The 23,200-nt window shown below is 46.2% G+C and overlaps 1 protein-coding gene across 6 annotated transcripts in view; it reads right to left on the reverse strand.

Moving 5' to 3' along the window:
- The window catches only part of AK8 (adenylate kinase 8), a 151,802-nt gene that overhangs the window by 84,704 nt on the left and 43,898 nt on the right, over nt 1-23,200 (reverse strand). For all 6 annotated transcript variants that reach the window (XM_063696824.1, XM_031014367.3, XM_063696825.1 and 3 more), the window contains 5 exons: nt 17,416-17,497; nt 16,784-16,855; nt 15,625-15,825; nt 11,973-12,104; nt 3,933-4,022 (listed from right to left, as the gene is read on the reverse strand). In XM_063696824.1, coding sequence (XP_063552894.1) covers nt 3,933-4,022; nt 11,973-12,104; nt 15,625-15,825; nt 16,784-16,855; nt 17,416-17,497 — 577 coding nt within the window. The remainder of the gene's footprint in view (nt 1-3,932; nt 4,023-11,972; nt 12,105-15,624; nt 15,826-16,783; nt 16,856-17,415; nt 17,498-23,200) is intronic.

The raw sequence follows: 23,200 nt of genomic DNA on the forward strand, positions 1-23,200 counted from the left end.
CTGATGATTAATTAAGGATCTGTAAACACCCAACTCCCTATAAGACGAGGAAGATAAGACTGTGCTGTCAGATGGTGAGGAGAGAGGAGATGAGGAAACCAGGAGGCCGAGTGCTCCGTGACCTCATAAAAAACCAACATCCTCATATGACCTTCTTGGCAACCGTGACATCCCACGATGCCTGAGAACTAAAGGGCCGCGATGAGTCACTGTTCTCTTTCCAAGCAATTGCTAAAACTACAAAATTATAACGTGACTTGAAACAGAGATAAAATATAGAATGTAAGTATAAAGAAAAATTAATGGAAAAACATAAACAACCCTAATATGCAAAGAGCACTGACAAACCAATTAGGACAAAAAATTGCTTAATTGGAAAATGGGCAAAGGGAAAAACAGTTAATAGGCCAGGGCTATAGAGAGGTGGTTCACAAAGATAAAACACACGTGACCAATTATCTTATGAAAATACGTTCAACTTTACCAACCTTACCTACAATCAAAAGACCACAATTAAAAATAAATACATCTTTTGTCACGTAACAAAGTGGCAAAGATTCAAATGGCTGGCCATGGCAGGCAGAATAATACCTCCCAAAAAGATGTCCACATCCTAATCGCTGGCACCTGTGAATATGTTCCCTGATATGGCAAAAAGGGCTCTGCAAAGGGGACTAAATTAAGCATCTGGAGATGAAGAGATGATCCTGGATGGTTCTGGGTCATCCCAAGGGTCCTTATAAGAAGGAAGTAAGAGGGTCAGAGTCAGAGAGGGAGGTGTGATAGCAGAAGCAGAGGTCAGAGAGAGAGAGATTGGAAAATGCTACTCTACTGGCTTTGAAGACAGAGGAAGGGGCCACGAGCCAAGGCATGGGGATGGCCCCCAGAAGCTGGAAAAGGCAGGGAAGTAAATCCTCTCAAGTGCCCCAGGAAGGAGCACAGCCCTACTAATACCTGGATTTCAGGACTTCTGACCTACAGAACTGCAAGATAAATCTGTGTTGTTCTAAACCATGACATTTGTTATGAAGTAACAGAAGACAAATACACTGGCAGTACCCAGAGATGGCAAAGACAGGCAGGGAATGAGCATTCGCACACTGATGGTGGGAGCGTACGGCAGTACAGCATCACCACTGCCACTGTTCATGGGCATCACCGCTGACTCAGGCCTCAGGGTATCCTAATAAGATCACCAGGGATGTTTCTCCATACAAGAGTGTGCATTTTAGTATTATTGAAGGACTGCAAATCTGGAAACCACCAAAATATTTATTTTTGTAATTTTATATTTTGAAAAAAATTCAAATGGACAAGGAAGCTGCAAGAAGAGTCAAAGAATTCCTGCAGACCCTTCCCTGGTGTTGGCCGATTGGCACTACCTCAGCTGCTTGGCCATTGTCTCTGTTTCTGAACCACTATGCTTGTTAGTGGGGAATTAAATTATCTTCCAGGCATACTATGGAATACTACTAGCAACACTTGAAACTATATACATTAGGTTAATTTGGTATCACATTCACTCATTTTTAGGGTGCTAATCCCCATGCCAGTAAATGGGAATTTGGAGAGAAATGGAGAGAAATTATGCTTGAGGATGCAACAGGTACTCTGCCATTGCTGCTGCTTGCTACTGTGGCTTTTTTTTTTTTTTTTTTGAGACTGAGTCTCACTCTGTCACCCAGGCAAGAGTGTAGTGGTGCAATCTTGGCTCACGGCAACCTCTGCCTCCCGGGTTCAAGCGATTCTCCTGCTTCAACCTCCCGAGTAGCTGGGACTACAGGCGCCCACCACCACACGTGGCTAATTTTTTTTTTTTTTGTATTTTTAGTAGAGATGGGGTTTTGCCATGTTGGCCAGGCTGGTCTCGAACTCTTGAGCTGAAAACATCCACCCGCCTCGGCCTTCCAAAGTGCTGGGATGACAGGGGTGAGCTACCGTACCCACTGGGATGACAGGGGTGAGCCACCGTGCCCACTGGGATGACGGGTGAGCCACCGCGCCCGGCCGCTAGGTAGATTTGAAGAGCAGCAGCTGCCCTGTGGCCTCCCAGACCCTGTGCATGTGCATGAGGGCTGCTCCTCAGGACAACCTTGCAGGAAGGGACCTCTACCTCCATCCTGTCACCGGGAAGCCTGGGGCTTCGAGAAGGGCAGGGTGGTTTATTGGTGCCACATGGCTGGTGAGGGCAGCGCTGGAATCTGAACCAGGCTGGGAAGCATAAGAGCTTGTGCTGGTTTTCACCCTCCCTGGTGCCTCCTACCTCCACCTCATTCTGTGGACCAGCGCAGACACCCAGGACCAGACCCACTCACTGCCCTGAGCCTACACAGATCACCTCATTCTGTGGCCACCGCAGACACCCAGGACCAGACCCGCTCACTGCCCTGCACGTACAGAGATCACCTCATTCTGTGGCCACCGCAGACACCCAGGACCAGACCTGCTCACTGCCCTGAGCCTACACAGATCACCTCATTCTGTGGCCGCCGCAGACACCCAGGACCAGACCCGCTCACTGCCCTGAGCCTACACAGATCATTGCGTCTGACGGCTCCTACTCCACACACTTGAACTCCACCCCGCGGACTAGGACATCTTAAGGAGGGACTTAGGAGGGCTGGCCAGGACATCTCCCCGGGAGGCCCAAGCAGAGGATGGCTGGGAGGACAGAGCCTGTTTTCATGTGCTTCCTCCTCATCAACCTGCTCCATCTAGAAAGTGATAGGAGAAGGCCACAAGCTTCCACCAGGAGGATTCCTAGCCAATGCCCGCACTGCTCACTATAATGGCAGCTGCTTCTGGAATTCATTTTCTTCACAATAAGCACGTGTTCACAACAGACTTGATAAGTGGGTGTGCACTGACTGCTGGGAGGAGCTGCAGCATGTGCAGGGGAGGAAGATGTGGGTGCGTGAGTGGGAAATTCACTGCCCCAGGGAAGAGACAGATGCAGGATCCCCAGAAGCCCAGTCGCCAACTGGCTGTGTGGCCTCAGCAGCTCAGTCCCTTCTCTGAGGCTCCTTCGTGGACTCAGGAAGCCTGACTAGAATGCTCCCAAAGGTGCCCTTACTGTGGGTCAGATCCTAGGAATGCTTTCAGACTGTGAATCACAGAGGGCACCTGGAAAGAGGATCTGATCCTGCTTCGCCTGTCAAACAGGCGAGCATCTAACTGCTGAGGACCAATGCCGGTCAACACTCACATCTGCAAAGCTGTCTGAAACTTCTGGCTTCTAAGTGCTGATTAAATTGGAATATTTGCCCACAGTATTTTTATATACCAAATAATAAAGGATGTGGGGGCAGGAAGTGGTGGCTCACACCTGTAATCCCAGCATTTTGGGAGGCTGAAACAGGAGGATCGCTTGAGCCCAGGAGTTCAAGATCAGCCTGGGCAACATGGAGAAATCCCATCTCTACAAAGAATACAAAAAATTAGCCAGGCATGGTGGCACGCACCTGTAGTCCCAGCTACTTGGGAGGCTGAGGTGGGAGGATCACCTGAGCCCAGGAGGTTGAGGCTGTAGTGAGCTAAGACTGCACCACTGCACTCCAGTCTGAGTGACAGATTGATACCCTGTCTCAAAAAAAGAAAAAAAAAGGATGTGGGGAGGTCTGTGGCCTCTCCTGGCTCTCAATTTTAAGTGGTACCAGTTATGAAAAGCCAACCGTCTTGAGAAATAGGAACATCCTAAACCATCAGGGATAACCCCCCCACATCCACAAACTCACCTCACTGGGGATTGGGCTCAGACACCAAGAGGCCTTACCGGAAGCAGGCAGCAGAGCCTTTGCTTACAAGAAAACCCAATTTCCATTTCCTGGCTGTTCTCCCCAATTTTGAGCCCCTGAATGTTCAGAGAGCCTCACAAAAAGAAAGTTCTCTCTGGAGCCTGTAAGGTCGTGACAGTTAGTGGGAACGTGGCCTACCTGCCATCTCCTTTTCAAAGAAGGGCTGGATGAGCTCGCCAAACGTGGTCCTGTCTGCCACAGCCTCTTTCAGCAGTTGCCCACAGCAGACTGAAGGAGAGGGGAACAGAAAGACACCCATTAAATTTTAAATAGGAGGAAGGATGAGAAAAAAAGAACCCCCAGTGCTGCCTGCTGAGGGAAAAAAAAAAGGTCACTGAAAAGAGCATAAAAGGGTTTTTCTGTGTGTGGGTATGTGTCCAAGTAAAAGTAAATATCAAAAAGGAGCCGGGAAATAAAGAAAAGGGAGAGGTGGAATGAAAAGGAATGCATTTGGCAAAGAACACATTAAAAATGGACGGCGTGGGGAAGACACTAACGAGGATGTTGCCCACAGAGGAGCCCTGCAGGACCTCGCTGCACCTGGAATTGCTGCGCAGAACTCGGCGCCCTCCGGGGTGCTGCGGAGGATCAGCGTTCTGGCCGGGGGCTGCTCATCTCTGGGCGATGTGCCTCAAGTGCGTCCACATTCGCACCCTTGTTACACAGCAGAGGGGGTGCAGCGTGTTGCTTCCACAGCCCTTCCAGCTGGCAGGGCATCTCCATGGGATGGTGGGGCCACACAATAGGATAGATTCATATTCCAAGTGGGCTGACTCATCATTAAAGGGCACCATGTGGCTGTAATCCCAGCTCTTTGGCTGAGGCGGGCAGATCACTTAAGATCAGGAGTTCAAGACCAGCCTGGCCAACATGGTGAAAATCCGTCTCTACTAAAAATACAAAAATTAGCCAGGTGTGGTGGCGTATACCTGTAATCCCAGCTACTGGGTAGGCTGAGGCAGGAGAATCACTTGAACCTGGGAGGTGGAGGTTGCAGCGAGCCAAGATCGCGTCACTGCACTCCAGTCTGGGCGACAGAGCAAGATTCCATCTCAAAAAAAAAAAGAAAAAGAAAAAGAAAAAGAAAAAAAGGTACCACGCTGCAGTCACCTGGCCAGTGGCGGCTGTCCCGCTCTGGACACCTGCTCGCCCTGGGCAGGAACCTGCCTCTGGCCCCACTGTGTCTCGAGCCCTGAGCCAGGGCCGGCACATAGGAGGTGCTGGGCAACAAGCATGAGTGAATAAACACAGGCTACCTCCTCCTTGGCTGTGAAAGTCCTTCCTAGCCAAAGCCAGAAGATTTAAGCTATATTTTCATGAATTGTTCACTGCACGCTTTTGGCTTTCTTACCTTTAGGGCTAAGAAGTTTTCTGCCTATACTAAGGAGACCAAAAAACATCCTAAAGTTAACTGGATAGCATGAATGTTTAACAAAATTACCATCACCAGGGATTTATTCCTCAATAATGATATGCTTAATTCACTATGTAAATGACAGCAGTTGTCATTTAATTTAATCCAATGTGGTTGGCAGCCTCACCAGCAAAGGACATATAAGTGAGAATAAAGGCTGCTGGGAGCTAGGCGCAGTGGCTCATGCCTGTAATCCCAGGACTTTGGGAGGCCAAGGCGGGAGGATCATTTGAGGTCAGGAGCTTGAAACCAGCCTGGCCAATATGGTGAAACCCCATCTCTACTAAAAATACAAAAATTAGCCCAGTGTGGTGGTGGAAGCCTGTAATCCCAGCTACTTGGGAGGCTGAGGCAGGAGAATTGCTTGAGCCCAGGAGGCGGAGGTTGTAGTGAGCAGAGATTGGCACCACTACACTCCAGCCTGGGTGACAGAGGGAGACTTTGTCTCAAAAAAAAAAAAAAAAAAGAAAGAAAGAAAAGAAAAAAAAAGCTGCTGAGAACTGAGACAATTCTGTGTGCCAAGCACTGTGCTAAGTGTGCTTTGTTTTATTTGGTCCTCACAATAACCTGCTGTTTCTTAGGTAAAGACACTGAGGCTCAAAGAGATGAAATAACCTGCTTTAGGTCACAGAGCCATTAAGAGGCAGAGCTGGGGTCCAAACCCAGGTCTGCGTGACATCAAACCCATATTTAGCTTCCAGTTCTGGCCATGAAGGAGTAACAGGTATCATATTTAACTTCTCTTATAGAAAGCTGTGAAACTGAACAAAATCTATGAAGCAATTCTTTAGAGTCATTGGACAACAGAGAGACAGGTCTGTAATCCTTGAGAGGCAGGAAACATACAAAACGAGCCCCATAGTCATCCTGGATTTCTACCTATGGGCACTTCTCAAATCATGGCACAGGAGAAGTGGAGCCCAAACAGATCAGCAGTCTCACTGGGTGGAAGCAACAAAGACTGGAGCTCTGAGACGGCCAGAATTAGTAGAACAGGGTAAGGGAGAGGAGGCAGCTGTGCACAGAAGGAGTTCCAGAAATCTCACAGGGGTTCACTGAGCCTTTGGCCAATATGAAGCTGCACATGTGCAGGGTGAGACTCCAGAGGCCTGGTAGAGAAAAGCTACTGGGAAGCTGTGAACTGAATGGAAATTCACACAGGGCTGGGAGATGCTGGCATTCTGACAACCAAAGTGACAGACCCTGCCGAACACCCCGGACATTCAGCTGAGATTCCAGAAAGGGCAGACCTTAGCTGCAGGGATACTCTAGCCCTAGAGTAAGAACACTCTAGTCCCACTTAACAAAGCCTGAAAATAAGCTTCAGTAGGATGGAGTTAATCCTCCAAACTCAATACTCTTAAAGCAGAATTATGACACAATCCAGACCTTCAAAAATGTGAGAAACATAATGTCTAGCATTTAATCAAAAGCTCCTTGACATGCAAAAAAGCAGGAAAATGTGACTCCTATGAGGAGAGAAAACAGGCCATAGAATCAGATCGGGGATGACACAGATGTCAGAATCAGCACACCAGGACTTTAAAACAGCTATTATGAGTATACTTAAAACCTTAAAGGAAAAGATAGTTAAAATGAGTGAACAGATGGAGAATCTCAGCAGAGAAAGGAAAACTGTGAAAAAGAACCAGATGGAAATTCTGGACCTGGAAAATACAGTATCTTAAATGAAACAAATCACTAGGTGTGCTGCAATCAGTGAATTTAAAGACAGGATAAAAGAGGCAATAGGAAGTAGCCAAACTGCAGCAAAGAGGGGGATGGGAAAGGACTGGAAGTAAAGAACCAAATCTAAGAGACCTAGAGGACAATAGCAGACAGTCTAACATATGTGGAACTGTAGTTCCAGAAAGAAGAGAGAGGCAGGCAGAAAAAAGATTTCAGAAGATAATGACAGGAGAACTTCAAAATTTGATTAAAAATTTCAGCCCACACACCCAAGAATCTCTGAGATCCAAGCAGAACAAACACAAAGTAAGTCACACTTCGATACATCATAGTCAAATTGCTGAAAGCTAAAGAGAAAATATTAACAGCAGCTGAGGGCAGGGGGAGTGCTTCATATGTAGGGCAACAATGGTAAAAATAACCTCTGAGATTTCATCAGAAGAAGTGCAAGCCGGAAGACAATAGAATGACATCTTTAAAGTGTTAAGAGAAAGAAACTGTCAACGTAGATTTCTATATGCAGCCAAAACATCCTTCAAAAATGAAGATGAAATCATGTCATTTTCAGGCTTGAAAGCTGAGAAAATTTGTCACCAGCACACTTTCACTACAAGAGATGTTAAAGGAAGTTCTTCAGGCTGAGAGAAAATGATACCAGATGGAAACCTGGATCTAAACCAAGAAGTGAAGAGTACTGATAGGTGGGTACATATAAAACTCTCTCCCCCCTTATATCTTCACTTCTTTAAAAGATGAATGACTATTTAAAACAAAAATAATTACAATATATTGTAGGGTTTATAACATACGCAGAAGTAAAATGTATGTCAACTGTAAAGAAGTAAGGTAAATGGAAAAATCTACTGCTGCGAGGCTCTGATATCATACATGGTGAGGTGTAACATTCACTCAAAATAGGCTGTGACAAGCAAAAGATGCATATTTAATCCCTAGAGCAACCACTAACAAAATAAAGCAAAGAGATATGGCTAAAAAGGAAATAGAAGAAAGAAAATGGATTACTAAAAAATACTTGGTTAATCCAAAAGGTGGCAGGAAAGGAGGAACAAAGAACAGATGACACAAGTAGAAAACAAAACAAAACAAAAAAACAGGCCAGGCTTGAGGGCTCATGCCTGTAACTTCAGTGGGAGGCCGAGGCGGGAGGTTCACTTGAGCCCAGGAGTTTGAGGGTGCAATGAGCTATGATTGCACCACTGTACTCCAGCCAGGGCAAAAGAGCAAGACCCCGTCTCTTAAAAAAAAAAAAGTGAGACCCAACTATATGCTGTTTACAAGACACATAGTTAGACTATAAGACACAGATAGTTTAAAAGAAAAAGAATAGAAGGTATATCATACAGACACGAATCATAAGAAAGTTAGAGAAACTTCATTAACATCAGACAAAGTGGACTTCAAGAAAATGAGTATTGCTAGAGAGGAAAAGCAACATTTCCTAGCAATAAAAGGGTCATTTCACCAATAAGATATAACTATCCTTACTGTATACAGTCAGCCCTCCATATCCATAGTTTCTACACTCATGGATTCAACCAACCACAGATTGAAAATATCTGGGGTAAAAATTACATCTGCACTGAACATGTAGTCTTTTTTCCTTGTCAGTATTCCCTAAACAATACAGTATAACAACTGTTCCATAGCATTTACATTATATTAGGTATTATAAGTAATCTAGAGATGATTTAAAGTGTATAGGAGAATGTATGTAGGTTATATGCAAATACTACACCATTTTGTATCAGAGACTGGAACATCCTCGGATTTCAGTATCCAAGGGAGGTCCCGGAACCAATCCCCCATGGATACTGAGGTGTGACAGTATGTACTTAATGACAAATTACATGAAGCAAAAACTTGCAGAGAATAGACAAATCCACAATTCACAGTTGGGAGATTTTTTAAATGTTGGGCTGGATGATTGTAAAAAATTAAAAATAAAAGAGTTGGGAGAGTTTAACACACCTCTCTCAATAACTGACATAATAAGTAGAGTGAGAATCATTAAGGACATAGACGAATTTCAAAATTTGATCAAAAATTTCAAACATCTTATCCTATTCGATATTATAGAACACTATATCCAACAATGCAGAATACCTGTTTTTTTAAGTACACTTGGAATTCACCAGTATAGACCATATATGCAAATTTCAAAGGATCAAAATCACATAGGGTATGTTCTTTTGCCACAATAGAATTAAATTAGAAATCAAGAATATAAAGCAATCAGGAAAATCCCCAAATATGTGGGGATTAAGCAAGGTGTATTCTAAATAGTACACAAGTCAAAAAAGAAACCAGAGGCTGAGGTGGGAGGATTGCTTCAGGCCAAGAATTTGAGACCAGACTGGGCAACATAGAGAGATTCCCGTCCTTACAAAAAAAAATTAGCTGAGCGTGGTGGCATACACCTGTAGTCCCAGCTACTTGGGAGGCTGAGGCGGAAGGATCACTTGAGGAGTTGGAGGCTGCAGTGAGCCATGACTGCACCACTGCATTCCAGCCTGGGTGACAGAGTAAGACCCGAAAAAAAAAAAAAAAAAAAAAGAAGACAAAGGGAAGGAAGGAAGGAAGGAAGGAAAGAATTCATGCTCACTGTAAAAAAAAAAAAATCTGAATTGTATAATCCACAGCTCTGCCGAGATAAACAGTTTGGTGTATGGATATTTCTTCATGCTTTTTCTGAGCATAAACTAACATGCTTTTTTGAACAAAAATGAGGTCACCCCCTGGATACTGCTGAGCAAATTGTTTTCTGCCCCTCCCTTATTTAGCCATGTATCACCGACATCAAATCACTTTGCAGGTTTATTTTTAACAGCTGCCTCGCAATCCCTTACATGGGTGTATCACAACTTATTTCACAAACCTGCTTATTAACAGAGTTAGAGGTTGCCTCTGTTTCTCATTATGCTTCTGCCACATCTCTCGCTACATATCTGAGTGTTGGAGCAGAATAAACTCCTAGGAGTTAAATCCCAGGGTCACAGGGTTTGCGCAGTTAGTGCTTTAACCAACAGCGGCTTTCGCCTTTCAGAAAGTCGTGTCCGTATATACTCCCATCATCCTAAGTGGGGTCTTCTGATGAACTTTGTGGGAGTGAGTGCGGGGGCTGTCTGTTTTTTGTTGGTTTGGAGATATTTTCCTTTGGCTGAGAGATTCACAGATGTGAAGATCAGAACCAGGCGAGCGGATGGCCGCAGCGGAGCAGACAGCGCCTGGAGCTCTGGGTTCAGACACGCATTTGCAGAGAGATCTCAAGCCTACCTGCCTTAGGTCTCTTAAATGGGTTTACTTAAATCTCATGACATCTTGTATTTATCAAGAACACCTTTGAGAAATGTGAACTTTCTGAGATAGTCTCCAAATGCTTAATTATCTAAAAGAGCCCCATCATGGCTCTTAGGTAACAAGCAAAAACCATGATGAGCTTTTCTATTTTCATTTTTGGAAAAATCTAGGCAGGTAATTTCATCTCTTCATGGTTGGTGTGCTGAACGCAATTTAAATTAAAAAAAAAAACCTTTTATTGAATGAGAGTGTCTGCATCATAAAACAGAGCACCGAGACAATTATTTCCATAAAGCCCTGCACTGCATTAAAGTATTGCTGCCGTGTTTTCAGACCCTCCCTCCACCGCGAGTGCCCCTCCACGCTCACTCTGTCCCTTCCCGTAACGATGTGGGCACATGCTTACGTAAGCAAGTGATGCCGCCACAGGTAGACTGCTGGTCATCGGAACAAAGAAGCCATCCCTAACACTGCTGGAAATTTCATCTTATAATTCTCTTAAGAGGAACAATCAAAAGAAAAAGGAATTATTGAAATAATTTATTTTTAAAAATGGACTCAAGGAAAAGCATTTTTTATTCTAAATGTCCTGATTAATTTTCCATAGTAATCAAATTTGCAGAATAATTGTTCAGGTCTCTATCTTCATTTTAGGGGTGTGACTTTTGTCATGGATTCCTTGCTGGTCTCAGTGGCTTTAGAATTGTAAGCTGGAGGAGGCCTAACTGAGAAGCATTTTTATTCAAAACTTGATCCTTCTGGGGTGGTATATACATATATTTGTATGCATATACATATATATATACGTACATTTGTATGTATATACATATATGTATATTTGTATGTATACACAAATATATACGTATATGTGTATGTATATACAAATATACATACAAATGTACAAAAATGTACATATATCTGTACGTATATTTGTGTGTGTCCATATATTTGCTTGTATTCCCTCTCTATATTCATATGGTATGCCTGTATAATTTGGGGGGGTTGTATGCATATGCATATATTTGGGGGTGCAGGTCTCGTTTCCTTAGTAAATACAGTAGAGGTTACTTAGATTTGTGGAGCATGGTGTGCGTGGGGGCAGTGCTTTTAACTTCCTTCAACCTGGCAGTGTGTCTCTGCTACAGTTTCTTCCTGATTCCCATCCCTTTATCCTCCTGAACACAAGCTGGCATCCAAGACCGCCTGGGACCACCCCGGGAAAGACCTGGAGAGCTGATTTCAATATTTTCTCTCTTCCTGGTAAAATATTTATTGAAACTGTGCGGAGCGAGAAGTCTTCCTCTGGTTCAGAAATTGTCTGCCTGTAAACACACTGACCTGGGTTGGGGGCACCAAACGAGACCGGAGAAAATAAATAAACAGCACATTCCTATTACGCAGGAGCCGAGGCTTCAGGCGAGATGGCAGGGGTGAGATGGGAGCCACCCCTGGTGTACAGCACAGACAAACCCCCCGCTCCAAAGGATATAAAAAACGATGACTGAAAAATGTTCTGTCTCTTTGGGCTGTGGACATGTTTTTAGTGGTTAATGTTTTTATGGCAATATTCTTCGGGAGGAAGAAAATTCCTGCAAAGATGGACTCACAGAAAATGGTTAAGAACAAAGAGCCAGAAAGAGAAGTGATACTGACCCTTCCCCCCCACACCACCCCCCATAAAATGAGAGCTGGGGAGGAGGGGCAGGAGGCAGGGAAAGGCTCTCGAAGCTGGGCAGCCCAGCGCCTGGGGCACTCACCGTTGACAAGCCTGTATTTCTGGGCCAGGAGGGCGGCCTGCAGACTTTTCCCACTGCCCACAGGCCCGAGCAGCAGCACCCTCGGGGTGAACGGGGCATTAGTACGATGGTTGCTTTGGACATAGGTCAGAGCTGGAAAGAGAGGATATGAGGATAATAAACCCAGGTCCTAGAGAACAGGAAACCCGCTTGCAGCCCCTCTGCTTTGACTCTTTTAACGGCAGTAACTCTTTTTCTCTTTCACAGCACCATGGAAGCCCTCTGTGCATCTGGCGAAGAGGCAGGGAAAAGAATTACGTGGCAGGCCTGGGCACCAAGGCAGGGAGCGAGTAGTGAAGTCCACAGAAGCCACCCTGGAGCACCGCCCTGGATTCCTCTCAACACAGGCGTCTAAACACGTGCAGGTGTCTGCATTTCCTTCCAGGCTGAACTAGGGCTGGCTGTGTTGCAGTTGGGAGGCTGGTCCCAGGACACGATAGCACTCTCTATAGGGCGGTGGCTTTTCCTACTGAATCGGGCTGAGCCTCCCAACCGGAAGCCCCGGAACTAGGCTGGTCTCCTAGAAGTGCACGCTGGCTTTCTGCTAGGTGCACCTGAATGTCAGACACAGGCTTTGATAAACGCATCCAGCCACATGGGGGCCCAGTGCCCAGGGACTTCTAAAGGACTCGAATTGGTGGAGAGTAGTTTGTGCAGCTGCACTCTGGTGACACCAACTTTGTTGTGACTCTCCAAAGAGGTAGTGATCAAAGAGGTCACAGGAGTGGCCAGATGTAGCTGCACGGCCCTGGCCTGTGGTGTGCCCCTGGCATTTGGTGAACAAAGAAGTGAGGAGATGGGGTGAGTGTCTCCAACAATGAGGCCACCTGCACCATGGGGGGCACCGGATGCCAAGAAGCCACACGGCAAAGCTACTGAACATCAAACCAGGTCACCTCCCGCTGGAGCTCAGAAACAGGGAGCTGTGAGAAAAGGTTAATGAGGCTGTAAAGGCAGCATTTCGGGCACCTGAGGCAGGAGAGATGCCCACAGATGAGGCACGGACCTGTGCCAGCCCCCACCCCAGCGTTCAAAACAGGGTATCCTTCCCCAGGGAGACCTTCCCCCTCCTGTCAAGGCCCCAGACTGTCCTGTGCAAAGTCAGCCAGGGGTGGCCCCGTTACACCTTCCTGCCAGTCTGCCTTTACCAATGTGCCTTGCGGTGGGTGCTGTGCTGGGTGAGGGGCCAGGCCATCGTGCCTCCTTCAGGAACATGCCACCCAGGAACCAGGCAGGTTCCTCATCCCCAGCACTACTGACATTTGGGGCCAGAAGATTCTTTGTTGCGGGGCTGTTCTGGGCACTGCAGGATGTTGAGAAGCATCCCTGGCCTCTACCCACTAGGTGCCAGCAGCACAACCGCAAGGTATGACAATCAAAAAACCTTTACAGACATTGCCAAATATCCCCGGGGGTGCGGTGGGGGCAAAACTGCCCCCGATTGTGAACCGCTGGGATATGTTCATTGTGAAAATCCTGAACTCTCAAATCTTTGCAGGACTTTTAAATTGGAAGGGTCATTAGAGATGCACAGTCCCCTCTTTTTAGAAGGCAGAGATGAGTTAGAATGGACTTTTTTCCAGGTTGTGATCAGCACCATCAATGGCATGTACTAATTGCTACGACAAATACTCTATAGGCACCATCTCTTTTTCTTTGGCCCAACAATCCCATGAGGGTTGCGTTATTCATGTCCCATTTTACAGATGAGCCAATTAGGCTGAGACTTGGCAGAGCTGGGGCAACTCTCCCAAACCACCCGCCATGGGTACCATTCCTCCACTGAGAGAAGCCCAAAGGAAGCTACTCAGGCGAGGCTCTCTTTATTCTCAGACCTTCCATAATCCTGTGCATCTGAAAAGTGCAAATACTACAGGCAAAGCAGCCTGCTTACAAATGATGCTTAATTTACAGTAAATAACTAAGTTAATTAGAAGTAATGATCCCCCAGACAGTCTCAACATCTAATTATTCTTTTTAAAAATATGTGGTTGCTGGATGCACTGCAGAGAGATTAAAAAAACAACACAGAGAGAATTCTGCATTCCAATTTTCAATTTATCTCTCTGCATTATTAATTAATAATAATTAATATTCAGACACTCACATTTTTCTTTACAATTCCAGGCATGAATTCTTTATGAACGATCATATGAACTTTTAAATTTAATTAAGTAATTTGGAAGTAATTAATGTGTAAATTCAGAATCATGGCATAAGATAAATGTTGTGGTTGTTTATCTTAAGAGTGCAGTGTTTGTTACTAAAGACCCTTCCGAGATGCAAAATCACTGGAAAATTATAAGCCATCATTAGCCTGGCATTTCTTCTTTAAGTAGCGACATTTTCTACTAACCCACTCGTTGGCTGATTGCTCCCTTCAGAGGGCTAGGCTGTTCAATCCACGCCGGCAAACACCGCATCTCCGAGCTCAGTGTAGCAATGAGGTTTACGCACCGAGCCTACCAGCAGGAGAAGGTACTGGGAAAGTCAGCAGGGAAGGGCTTGAGGGAGCTCAAAACCACCTCCCCGGCAAAACAGAACTTTTCTTGGAGAGTTTTGAGAGAATATACAAAAAAAAGGACTTTGTAAACTGTCAAGTGTCTTAAATATCTGTGATGTTCCCATCGTAAACGCTTCATTTACCCAACACTGCGTGGAAGGGTAATTTTGAGGTGACTGGATTTTGAGATACTGGATTTTGAGATGACTGAAGCTCAGCAAGACTTTTGAAAAGGATAATACAGCTGTTTGGGGATCGAATTATTCTACCTTGCCCTTGCCTTTTTGGGCAGGGTGTTGAACAATGATAGGAGCTATGACGTCTGATGTTTATTGAGGCGTTTCTCTGCGCCAGAACTGGGCTTGTGGCTGTGGACACGTGATTTGGAGAATCCCATTTAATCCTCACCTACGCCTGGGAGGAGGGCACAAGTTTTGTTCCTGTTTTAGCGATGCCAAAACTAGGGCTCCGAGGAGTTAGGAGAATTGCCAAAGGCTGCACAGCTGGGCTGCGTCGGGGCTGAGATTTGAACACGTTGCTCAGCTCAGCCGTCCCCGCACCTCGCACAGGCTGCCCGCAGTGGCTCCCAAGCTGCTGTGAATATCGGCCATTGCTGTGGACAGCAACGCAGTGCCAGGCACGGGGCCATGTACCTCCATCCTAAATGAGGCATACCACCTGTGCTGTGTGTGTGTGTTTTATTGTGTTGCGTGTGGTGGTGGTGGTTTTGTTTTTGTCTTAATCTTTATATATTTTTTCTTTCCTCTCCCTCAAGGTCAGGCTCAAACTTCTTGCTACCATGTCCCTCCCACCCCATCCCTTGCCTCTCCTCCTCCCAACCCCACCACCACCAAATCTGCTGTGGGCCAGAGATGTGACCACATCTGAGTGTGGGACATTAGCCCAGGGTCTCCAAGTGGGGTACCCCCAGGGGCTCTGCACACATGCACTTCTGGGCAGGGAACCCGGGTCATCTATGTCTTGACTCCCAGGGTCCCAGGCATGTCCCAGACACTGGCCACTACCAGAATAAGGGACAAAGTGGTAGAAGGCACAGCGAGCCCAGCCCTTGGCCGTCTGTCCAGGGTGGGGCTGCCTGCTTGTGTTTACCCTGGTAGAAGACGTCCACACATGGCTGGTCAGCACTGATGACTTTGAGGATTTTGGGGTAGGAGGGAATGACCCTGACGATGTTCCTATGATACTCCAGCAGTTTCTGAGCCGTCTCCAGCTCTGAGATGTCCTCTGGCACCATGAGACGGTTCTGGATTTCAGATTCGGGTGGCCAGTCAAAGGTGGTGTGATAAATCTCTGCAAGGAGAGAGGTGCACAGTTAGAAATGGCCATGCAGGGGCCCTGTGGGCGCTGCTGTGCCTGGCTGGGGTGCTTGCTGTCCTGGAGGCCAGGCCCTACACATTCCTGGGGTGTAGCTGACCACGGCAGGACACCGTTGCTCAACACCAGCACTTCCAGCTACTCTGAGCCTGCTCTTAACTATTATTCTTGTTACAATACAAGAACAGGACCCAGGGCAAGGGCTGCCGTGAACTTCTGAGCACTTACTCTGTGCCAGGCACTCTGATAGGCACCTGCAGACTCCCATTTCATCCTCATAGCCATCCCATCACCCATTAGGTTGGTATTTTCATCCTCAAGTACAGATAAGAAAACTGAGTCTCAGGTATCCCATGTCTACAGCCACAAAGGGGCAGAGTTAGGGATCCACAAACCCAGCTCTATCTGCCACCACAGCGTGAGGCCCGGAAGATCAAGGGCAGTCCCGTCTCCCCCCATCCTCCCGCCAGCCCCTTGCTGAACTGCCTAGTCTTCAAGGCCCAGTTCAAGGGCCCCGTCCCCTGCAACACCTGCCAATTCTCCCAGGTAATGCTCATGCCTCTCTCTCCTGTATACATACCAAAGAATGAGGGGTGTCAGGGGAGCACATAATTTGTCCCAGGGAGAGGCAGACATGCCCCCTGGCTCCTGTGTGGGCCCCAAGCCCAGGTGCCTGGCATGACCCCCCACACTCTATTCTGGTTCTGCCATATGAAAGTCTCCTCCTTTAGCCTAAACAGGCCTCCATTTCCTCATCTACCAGAATGTACCCTTGCCAGTGTCTTCCAGCTCAGAGCCCAGCCTGTGGCAGCCTTCCTTGTGTCCCTCTGTGGGTGCCCAGAGCAGAATGCGAGGTCAGGAAATGGTAGACGGGCTGTCATCACCATGGACTCTGAAACCCCATGGGGCTGGGTGGGGGTGGCTGTAGCCATACCTCCAGTTTGAGGGTCGATTCTCTTCCCCAAGTTTCTCTCGATCAGGACCGTGTCTGGAGCGCTCAGCACGACTGGGCAGAGAAGAAAAGGAGCAAAACCGGGCAGGTCGGGCAGTGTGTGCCACACATTTGAATATCATGGACCAATACTTGCTTTAGGTTTTTTGCTTTTCTGTATAATGACATTAAAACAACAATCATCTCCCACCCCCGTGAATTCCTAAAAGAAAGGTCTTCTCGCACCCAAACACAAAGAGCGTAACGTCGGGACAGAGCACGGCCCATGACGGAAAGTTCTGCCTGTTAACAATTTCCCTCGTCACAGATAACGCCACAATGGGCATCTCTGTGCGCACTGAACGCTTGCATGGCATTCTATGCTATGCGTAGAATATGCATTTCCTTCCTGAGACAAGGAATCGCCAGGCTGAAAACAAAACCCCACTTTTCTTAAGAACCAGCCCTGAATATATTCAGCTCTGTGAAAAATTCAGTTGTGCTGTCCTCTTCCTTGCTGGGTCTCAGACGGTGCCTGGGCTGAGGTCAGGAGCAGGCAGCATGAGCAGGGCGCTCACTGGCCACCCCTTGGGGCTGCAGCTCTGGCAGGTGGGGGACCCTTGGGAGCTACTCACTGACGTGTCTGGGTGTGATCCCCAGGGTCTGGATCCTCAGAGCCTGCTCACGCGTCTCAGGGATGCCATCCAGAATCCAGCCCTAGACAGAAGATTCAGAGAGGTGCTCATCTGTTTTGAGTTTTAGATTTTTTGGAATTATTTTAAAAGGAATATAATAGCTTTATAGAAAGACTAGAACTTTTAAGACAAAAAAAAGTTTCTGATAGCTACCTCACCCTTCTTTAAAAACTATTTTGTAATATATTATTATATTCCCTTCCGAATCATATCTTGGTGATTATAATCATAACATATATATTTTACATCTTGATTTTTTTTTTTTGAGACGGAGTTTCACTCTTGTTGCCCAATCTGGAATGCAATGGCACAATCTTGGCGCACTGCAACCTCCGCCTCCTGGGTTCAAGCAATTCTCCTGCCTCAGCCTCCCAAGTAGCTGGGATTACAGGCGTGTGCCACCACGCCCAGCTAATTTTTTGTATTTTTAGTAGAAACAGAGTTTCACCATGTTAGCCAGGCTGGTCTCAAACTCTTGACCTCAGGTGATCTGCCCACCTTGGCCTCCCAAAGTGCTGGGATTACAGGCGTGAGCCACTGCGCCTGGCCTACATCTTGATTTTTTTCTACCACACGATAGCGACCACAAGCATCTCTTCATATCTGCACGGCTCCTCATTGTCCACATTATCAACGGCTGTGCAATGTCCCACCAAGAGAATGTACACAGCCACTTAACTATGTCCACAAATGAACATTTCAACTGCGGGCAGTGTTCACTATCATAGATAATACCTCGATGAACATCTTTGTGCATCTAGCGCTTTCCACATTTTGGATAATTTCCTAAAGACAGTTTCTGAGAGATTCCTGAGACCAGGGTGAAAACAAAACCCCGCTTTTGTTTTCATTTTCTGCCCCATATATCTGCAGGAACACCCCACTTTTCTTAAAAAAAAAAAACCCTGGACGATGATTCCGGTTTCTACTCTGCGGCTAACTTGTTACAGGATTGAAATTCCTCACCCATCAGCCCCCTCTTGGTACAGCTAGCGAACTGGTTTAGAGGTTTATTTTTACTATTTATTTATAGAGATAGAGTCTTGCTACGTTGCCTAGGCTGGTCTTGAACTCCTGGGCTCGAGCAATCCTCCTGCCTCAGCCTCCCTAGTGCTGGGATTACTGGCGTGAGCCACTGTGCCTGGCCTTTACTAACTCTTTAAATCCAATTGTGAAAGTAATATACAATCATTGCACACTGTGTGGAAAATATTGAAAAGCTGAAATAATAATAAGAGTCACTGGTAATACCTCAGACCCAAACAAGCCACTGTCAACATTCTGGTATATCTCCTTCCAAGCAGCAAGTGCAGATACCTTTCTTCCTGGTGGCTGGGGGTTGTGGGGAGGGGAACCACACTGTACACACTGTTTGGTAATCTGTTCTTTTCTAGCAAAAACATTTCATGAACGTTTTCCCATGTCACAAAGTGCTCCTTGCATAGAAGTTTTCACAGCTGCCTGGTATTGTATGAATTGACCTGATGTTAACTGATCCCATATTGTTGCTCATATTGCTCAGTTTGACTCCAGTTTTCCACCATTATAAACAATGTTGTATATGCATCTCGATGCCTATCAAACATCCTCAGATAAATTTCTAAAAGTTGATACCTTCTTTTATGACTTTTGATACATTTTGCCACATCGCTCTACAAAATGGCCCACCAGTTTATGAATCCAATGGCAAAGCATCTGTTTCCTTGCATCTCTGCCAATGTTGGGCATTATCTAGGGGAAAAAAATCTGTCCAGCAAAATACAGTATACCACTGCTGCTTTAATTTACATTTCTTTGATCATTAATGAGGTTCAGTATTTTTTCCATATGTTTGTTAGCTATTTGGATTTTTTTTTCTTTTCCAAAATGTCCATTTGTGTCATCTATCTACTTTCCCCTTGGGGTTTCATCCTTTTATTTATTGACAACAGCTCTTTACATATTAAGAACCCATTTGGCAAACACTACCACAAACCCTTTGAGGCAAACTATGTTGCCAATATTTTCAGCAGTTTGTCTTGCAGCCTTTTCATTTTGTGTGTGGTGTTGCTTTTAACACACCAGTTTGTGGCCAAATCAATTGCTGCTTTCGTCTTTGGATTCTGGCATTGTGTGGATGCATAAAACGCCCTCCCCCCTGCAAAAGCTGATACATATTCACTTGCCTTTAAATTGTGTTCTTGTGTTTTTACTCTTTACATGTAAATAGTAACGATTTGTGTAATAGGGCTGCATTCCAGTGTGAGAATGATATAGGGCTGTGATCTACTCTGTTTCCTTATGGCTCACCACCTGTTCCAAACTCACCCACAATACAGCCTATCTTTTCCCCTCTGAGGACACTTATCACAGTCTAAATGCTGATACGACACTGGCTCTGGCCTCTTTCTGCCTGTAGATTGTTAAATTCTTTTTATTTAACTGTTTAAATTGTTGTTTTATAAGTTATCATAATGTCTAGTAAAATACGCTTTCTCTTCTTTTTTTCTTTTCAAAGCAAGATCTTTCAGGTAAACATTAAAAATATTTTGTCAAGTTCCCAAATAGAAATTCCACTAGGATTTTGGAACAACATTAAATGTGTAGATCAATTCACGACAAATTGACATTTTTACACTATCAAGTCAATGCATTATCGTCTCATGTGCTTAAGTTGTTTTTTATGTCCCTCAGCAATGTTCACAATAAACAATTTCTAAAGTCCTTTCAAGTCCCGTGAGTCTAGAGTTACACACACACACACACACACACACACACACACACTCACACACACACACAATGTAATGCTTTAGACTTGATGTCCAGGTAAATTAGTAAAGGGAGCTTTGGAAGAGACTGAAAGAAAGCAGCGAATTGCTTTAAGTCTCCATTTTGTAGGAAGCGGGGTCAGGCAACTGGGAGTCAACGCTGGGAGCCCCCGCTTGCTGTAGAGCCCTCCCTCTCAGCCACCGTGAGACTCAGTTGCTCTAAGGTCAGATGACGGACTGACATGGACGGACTCAGCCTCCAGGTCACTCACGTCCACATCACCTGATCGACAGACACAGTGTGGGCGACTGTAAGAGATGTCTTTCTTTAAAAACAAACCAAAAGGTGGTCTGGGTGCAGTGGCTCATGCCTGAAATCCCAGCACTTTAGGAGGCCAAGGCAGGAGGATCGCTGGATGCCAGGAATTTCAAACCAGCCTGGGCAACATAGTGAGACCCCCCCACTCTACCAAAAAAGATTTTTAAAAAGTAGCCAGGCGCGTTGGTGCACACCTGTAGTCCCAGCTACTTGGGAGGCTGAGGCAGAAAGATCCCCTTAGCCCAGGAATTTGAGGCTGCAGTGAGCTATGATCATGCTATTGCACTCCAGCCTGGGTGACACAGCGAGACTTTGTCTCTGAAAAAAAAAAAAAAAAAAAAAAAAAAAAAGCCTGCATTTCTTCCATATTAAAATATTTAGGTTCCAGTAGCCTCCACTGACAGTTAAAAAAAAAAAAAAAAAAAAAACCTAAACAAATTTACAGCCTAAAGACTGTTGGAAAAATCCAGCAAGCTTTCATTAATTTCTTGAATTATACAGGAAGACTCACAGCCACGGAACCCCTGGTTTCTAGAACTAATGAAGCAAAAGTGCAAAAACAATTTTTAACAGTCTTTTGCTCCCTCAAGTCCTTGTTATAGCCAGCCAAGCGCCGGGCTGCAGCTCTTAGAAAGAGCAAACATCTACAGACGTGAGCAACACCAGCAGAACCAGGAGACCCAGCGTCTGACAGCTCCCTCACAGTTCTGGAAGCCGAACCAACATTTTCTGAACTTTAGCTAAATTCATACCCCCTTATTTTTCCTTTATTTGGACGGGGAGGGATTGTGAGCCCATTGATTGCTGCTTCTAGTACAAGGGCTGGTAATTCTGTTTTAGTCCCTTTTTGAAGCTGGAAGGTTGGAACTCCATCTTTGCTCAGCACTGAGAAAGGCCTCTGCTTTTAATATTGCATTACTGAGCAATCATTATAATCTCACCCATAAATTTGCAGCAGATATCAGTATGTGGTCCAAAGCTTTTAGAACTATTCAGGGGAACAGCTCTCACTGACTTTTCACTGGAGAAAGCGGGACTTCCAATTACACAGGAAAAGTGCAGCAAAATGAGGAACATCTCCCTGATTAGCCTGGCCTCACTGGAGTGTCATTCCGGTGCAGACGTGAAAATCTAAAAGGAAGAAGGTGGGGGCTCTGGAGTGAGCCCTAGGCCACCAGCTCTCCAGGTCTGCTCTGAGCTGGGGAAATGGTACAATCACCTGGGGACTAAGAAACAAGGTCCCCGAGGAAGCCCTCGAGCAGCACCCAGGCCCCATTAGAGCCGCCCCCCACTGTACGGAGAAGGCAGCCATGGAGGCTCTTCCTCCCTGCGCCAGCCCACGCTGGTCCACACTGGTCCACCTGAAAGGGAGGGCGCCTTGACCAAACCTCTGTTGAAGGCGGGTCTGTCCTACGGCATCCTCAAGATGAAAGTGGCAGGCTTGGTGCTCAGAAAAGATCTTCTTTCCCAGAGCTCTTGCATTTAAAGGGGTTATTTGCCCAGCTGCAAAATGGGCTGCACGTTCACAGGGAAGCAGCAATTTTGGCTGGGAGGACTTTAATGGCTACAAATTCTGGCAAAGCAAGAAGTCATAAATCAGTAAATAGCACCCGACAACTGCCATGATGGGACATTAAGACATTCCCAACAAGCCTGTGTTGCGAGGTTCACGGGTCTCACGTCCAGGAGTGGCTGGATGTGGAGGTATCAGTCAATCCCTAATTAGAATACATTATCCATCTTCCTGACACTTCAGTGAAATGTCTATTCCACTCTGAGCTGCAGCTTTGTTCAGAGCAGGTTAATTGATATTCTGATGCCTTCGCTCACCGTACCCCCGTGGCTCGGTTCTGTTTTATCACACATCAAAAAGGCCGTATGCTCAGGGCACTCCAGGCACCAGTGCAGAGCTGGAGGTCTGCACAGCTGCGAGGGGTATGGTATCACAGGAGGGACAAGCACTGAGCAGATGTCACAGATGAAAAAAAAGCAAAGAAAAGAAGCCAGCCAGCCTGGGGAACTTGGCGAGGCCCAGCAGAGCACGGCCTGATGCGGTACGAGCCGTCCGGCTTTGTGCGAACACTGGCCTCTTTTGCCCTCCTGACTATTATTAAAGCGCAATTAGCAACTTCACATGGGAAGGCTCTGTTGCCCTCTGGGCCTCTGCCTTTTTGATGCGTTGCCTTTCCGCTCCTCCCCTCTCCTCCCAGGACCAGAGCGTGGGGCTCCCTGGGTGTTTTCCCCAGTCCTGCCCCTGATCTGGTTCCCAGCTCCGACTGCAGACTCCACCGGAGGCAGTCCCTGGAGCTGCATGCTCACTCTCTGCAGTCCCAACGAGGCAAGCTGAGGCTGAAGACTTGGACTCGATAAATCAGTTTCGCTCAGTTCCAAGTCTGAACCAGGGCAAGCCTCACAAGAGGCACCGCAGGCCCAACGCTGCCTAATGAAATACTATGTGGTTTCCCAACATAGAGGAGAGAGATTCTGTCAGCCAGGAAGGAAATGAATCTTAAAAGATCCAGTTTGGGACAGTGATATGTTCTAAAGCCAATCAGTGAGAACAATGAGACTACTTTGATGAACATAAAAAAATTTGACATCACACTGTCCCAGGAGCAGTTACTTTGGTTTATACAAAAACATAAAAACCTTAGCCTGC

Source organism: Gorilla gorilla, chromosome 13 (genome assembly GCF_029281585.2).
Source record: "Gorilla gorilla gorilla isolate KB3781 chromosome 13, NHGRI_mGorGor1-v2.1_pri, whole genome shotgun sequence".
Taxonomy (NCBI): Eukaryota; Metazoa; Chordata; class Mammalia; order Primates; family Hominidae; genus Gorilla; species Gorilla gorilla.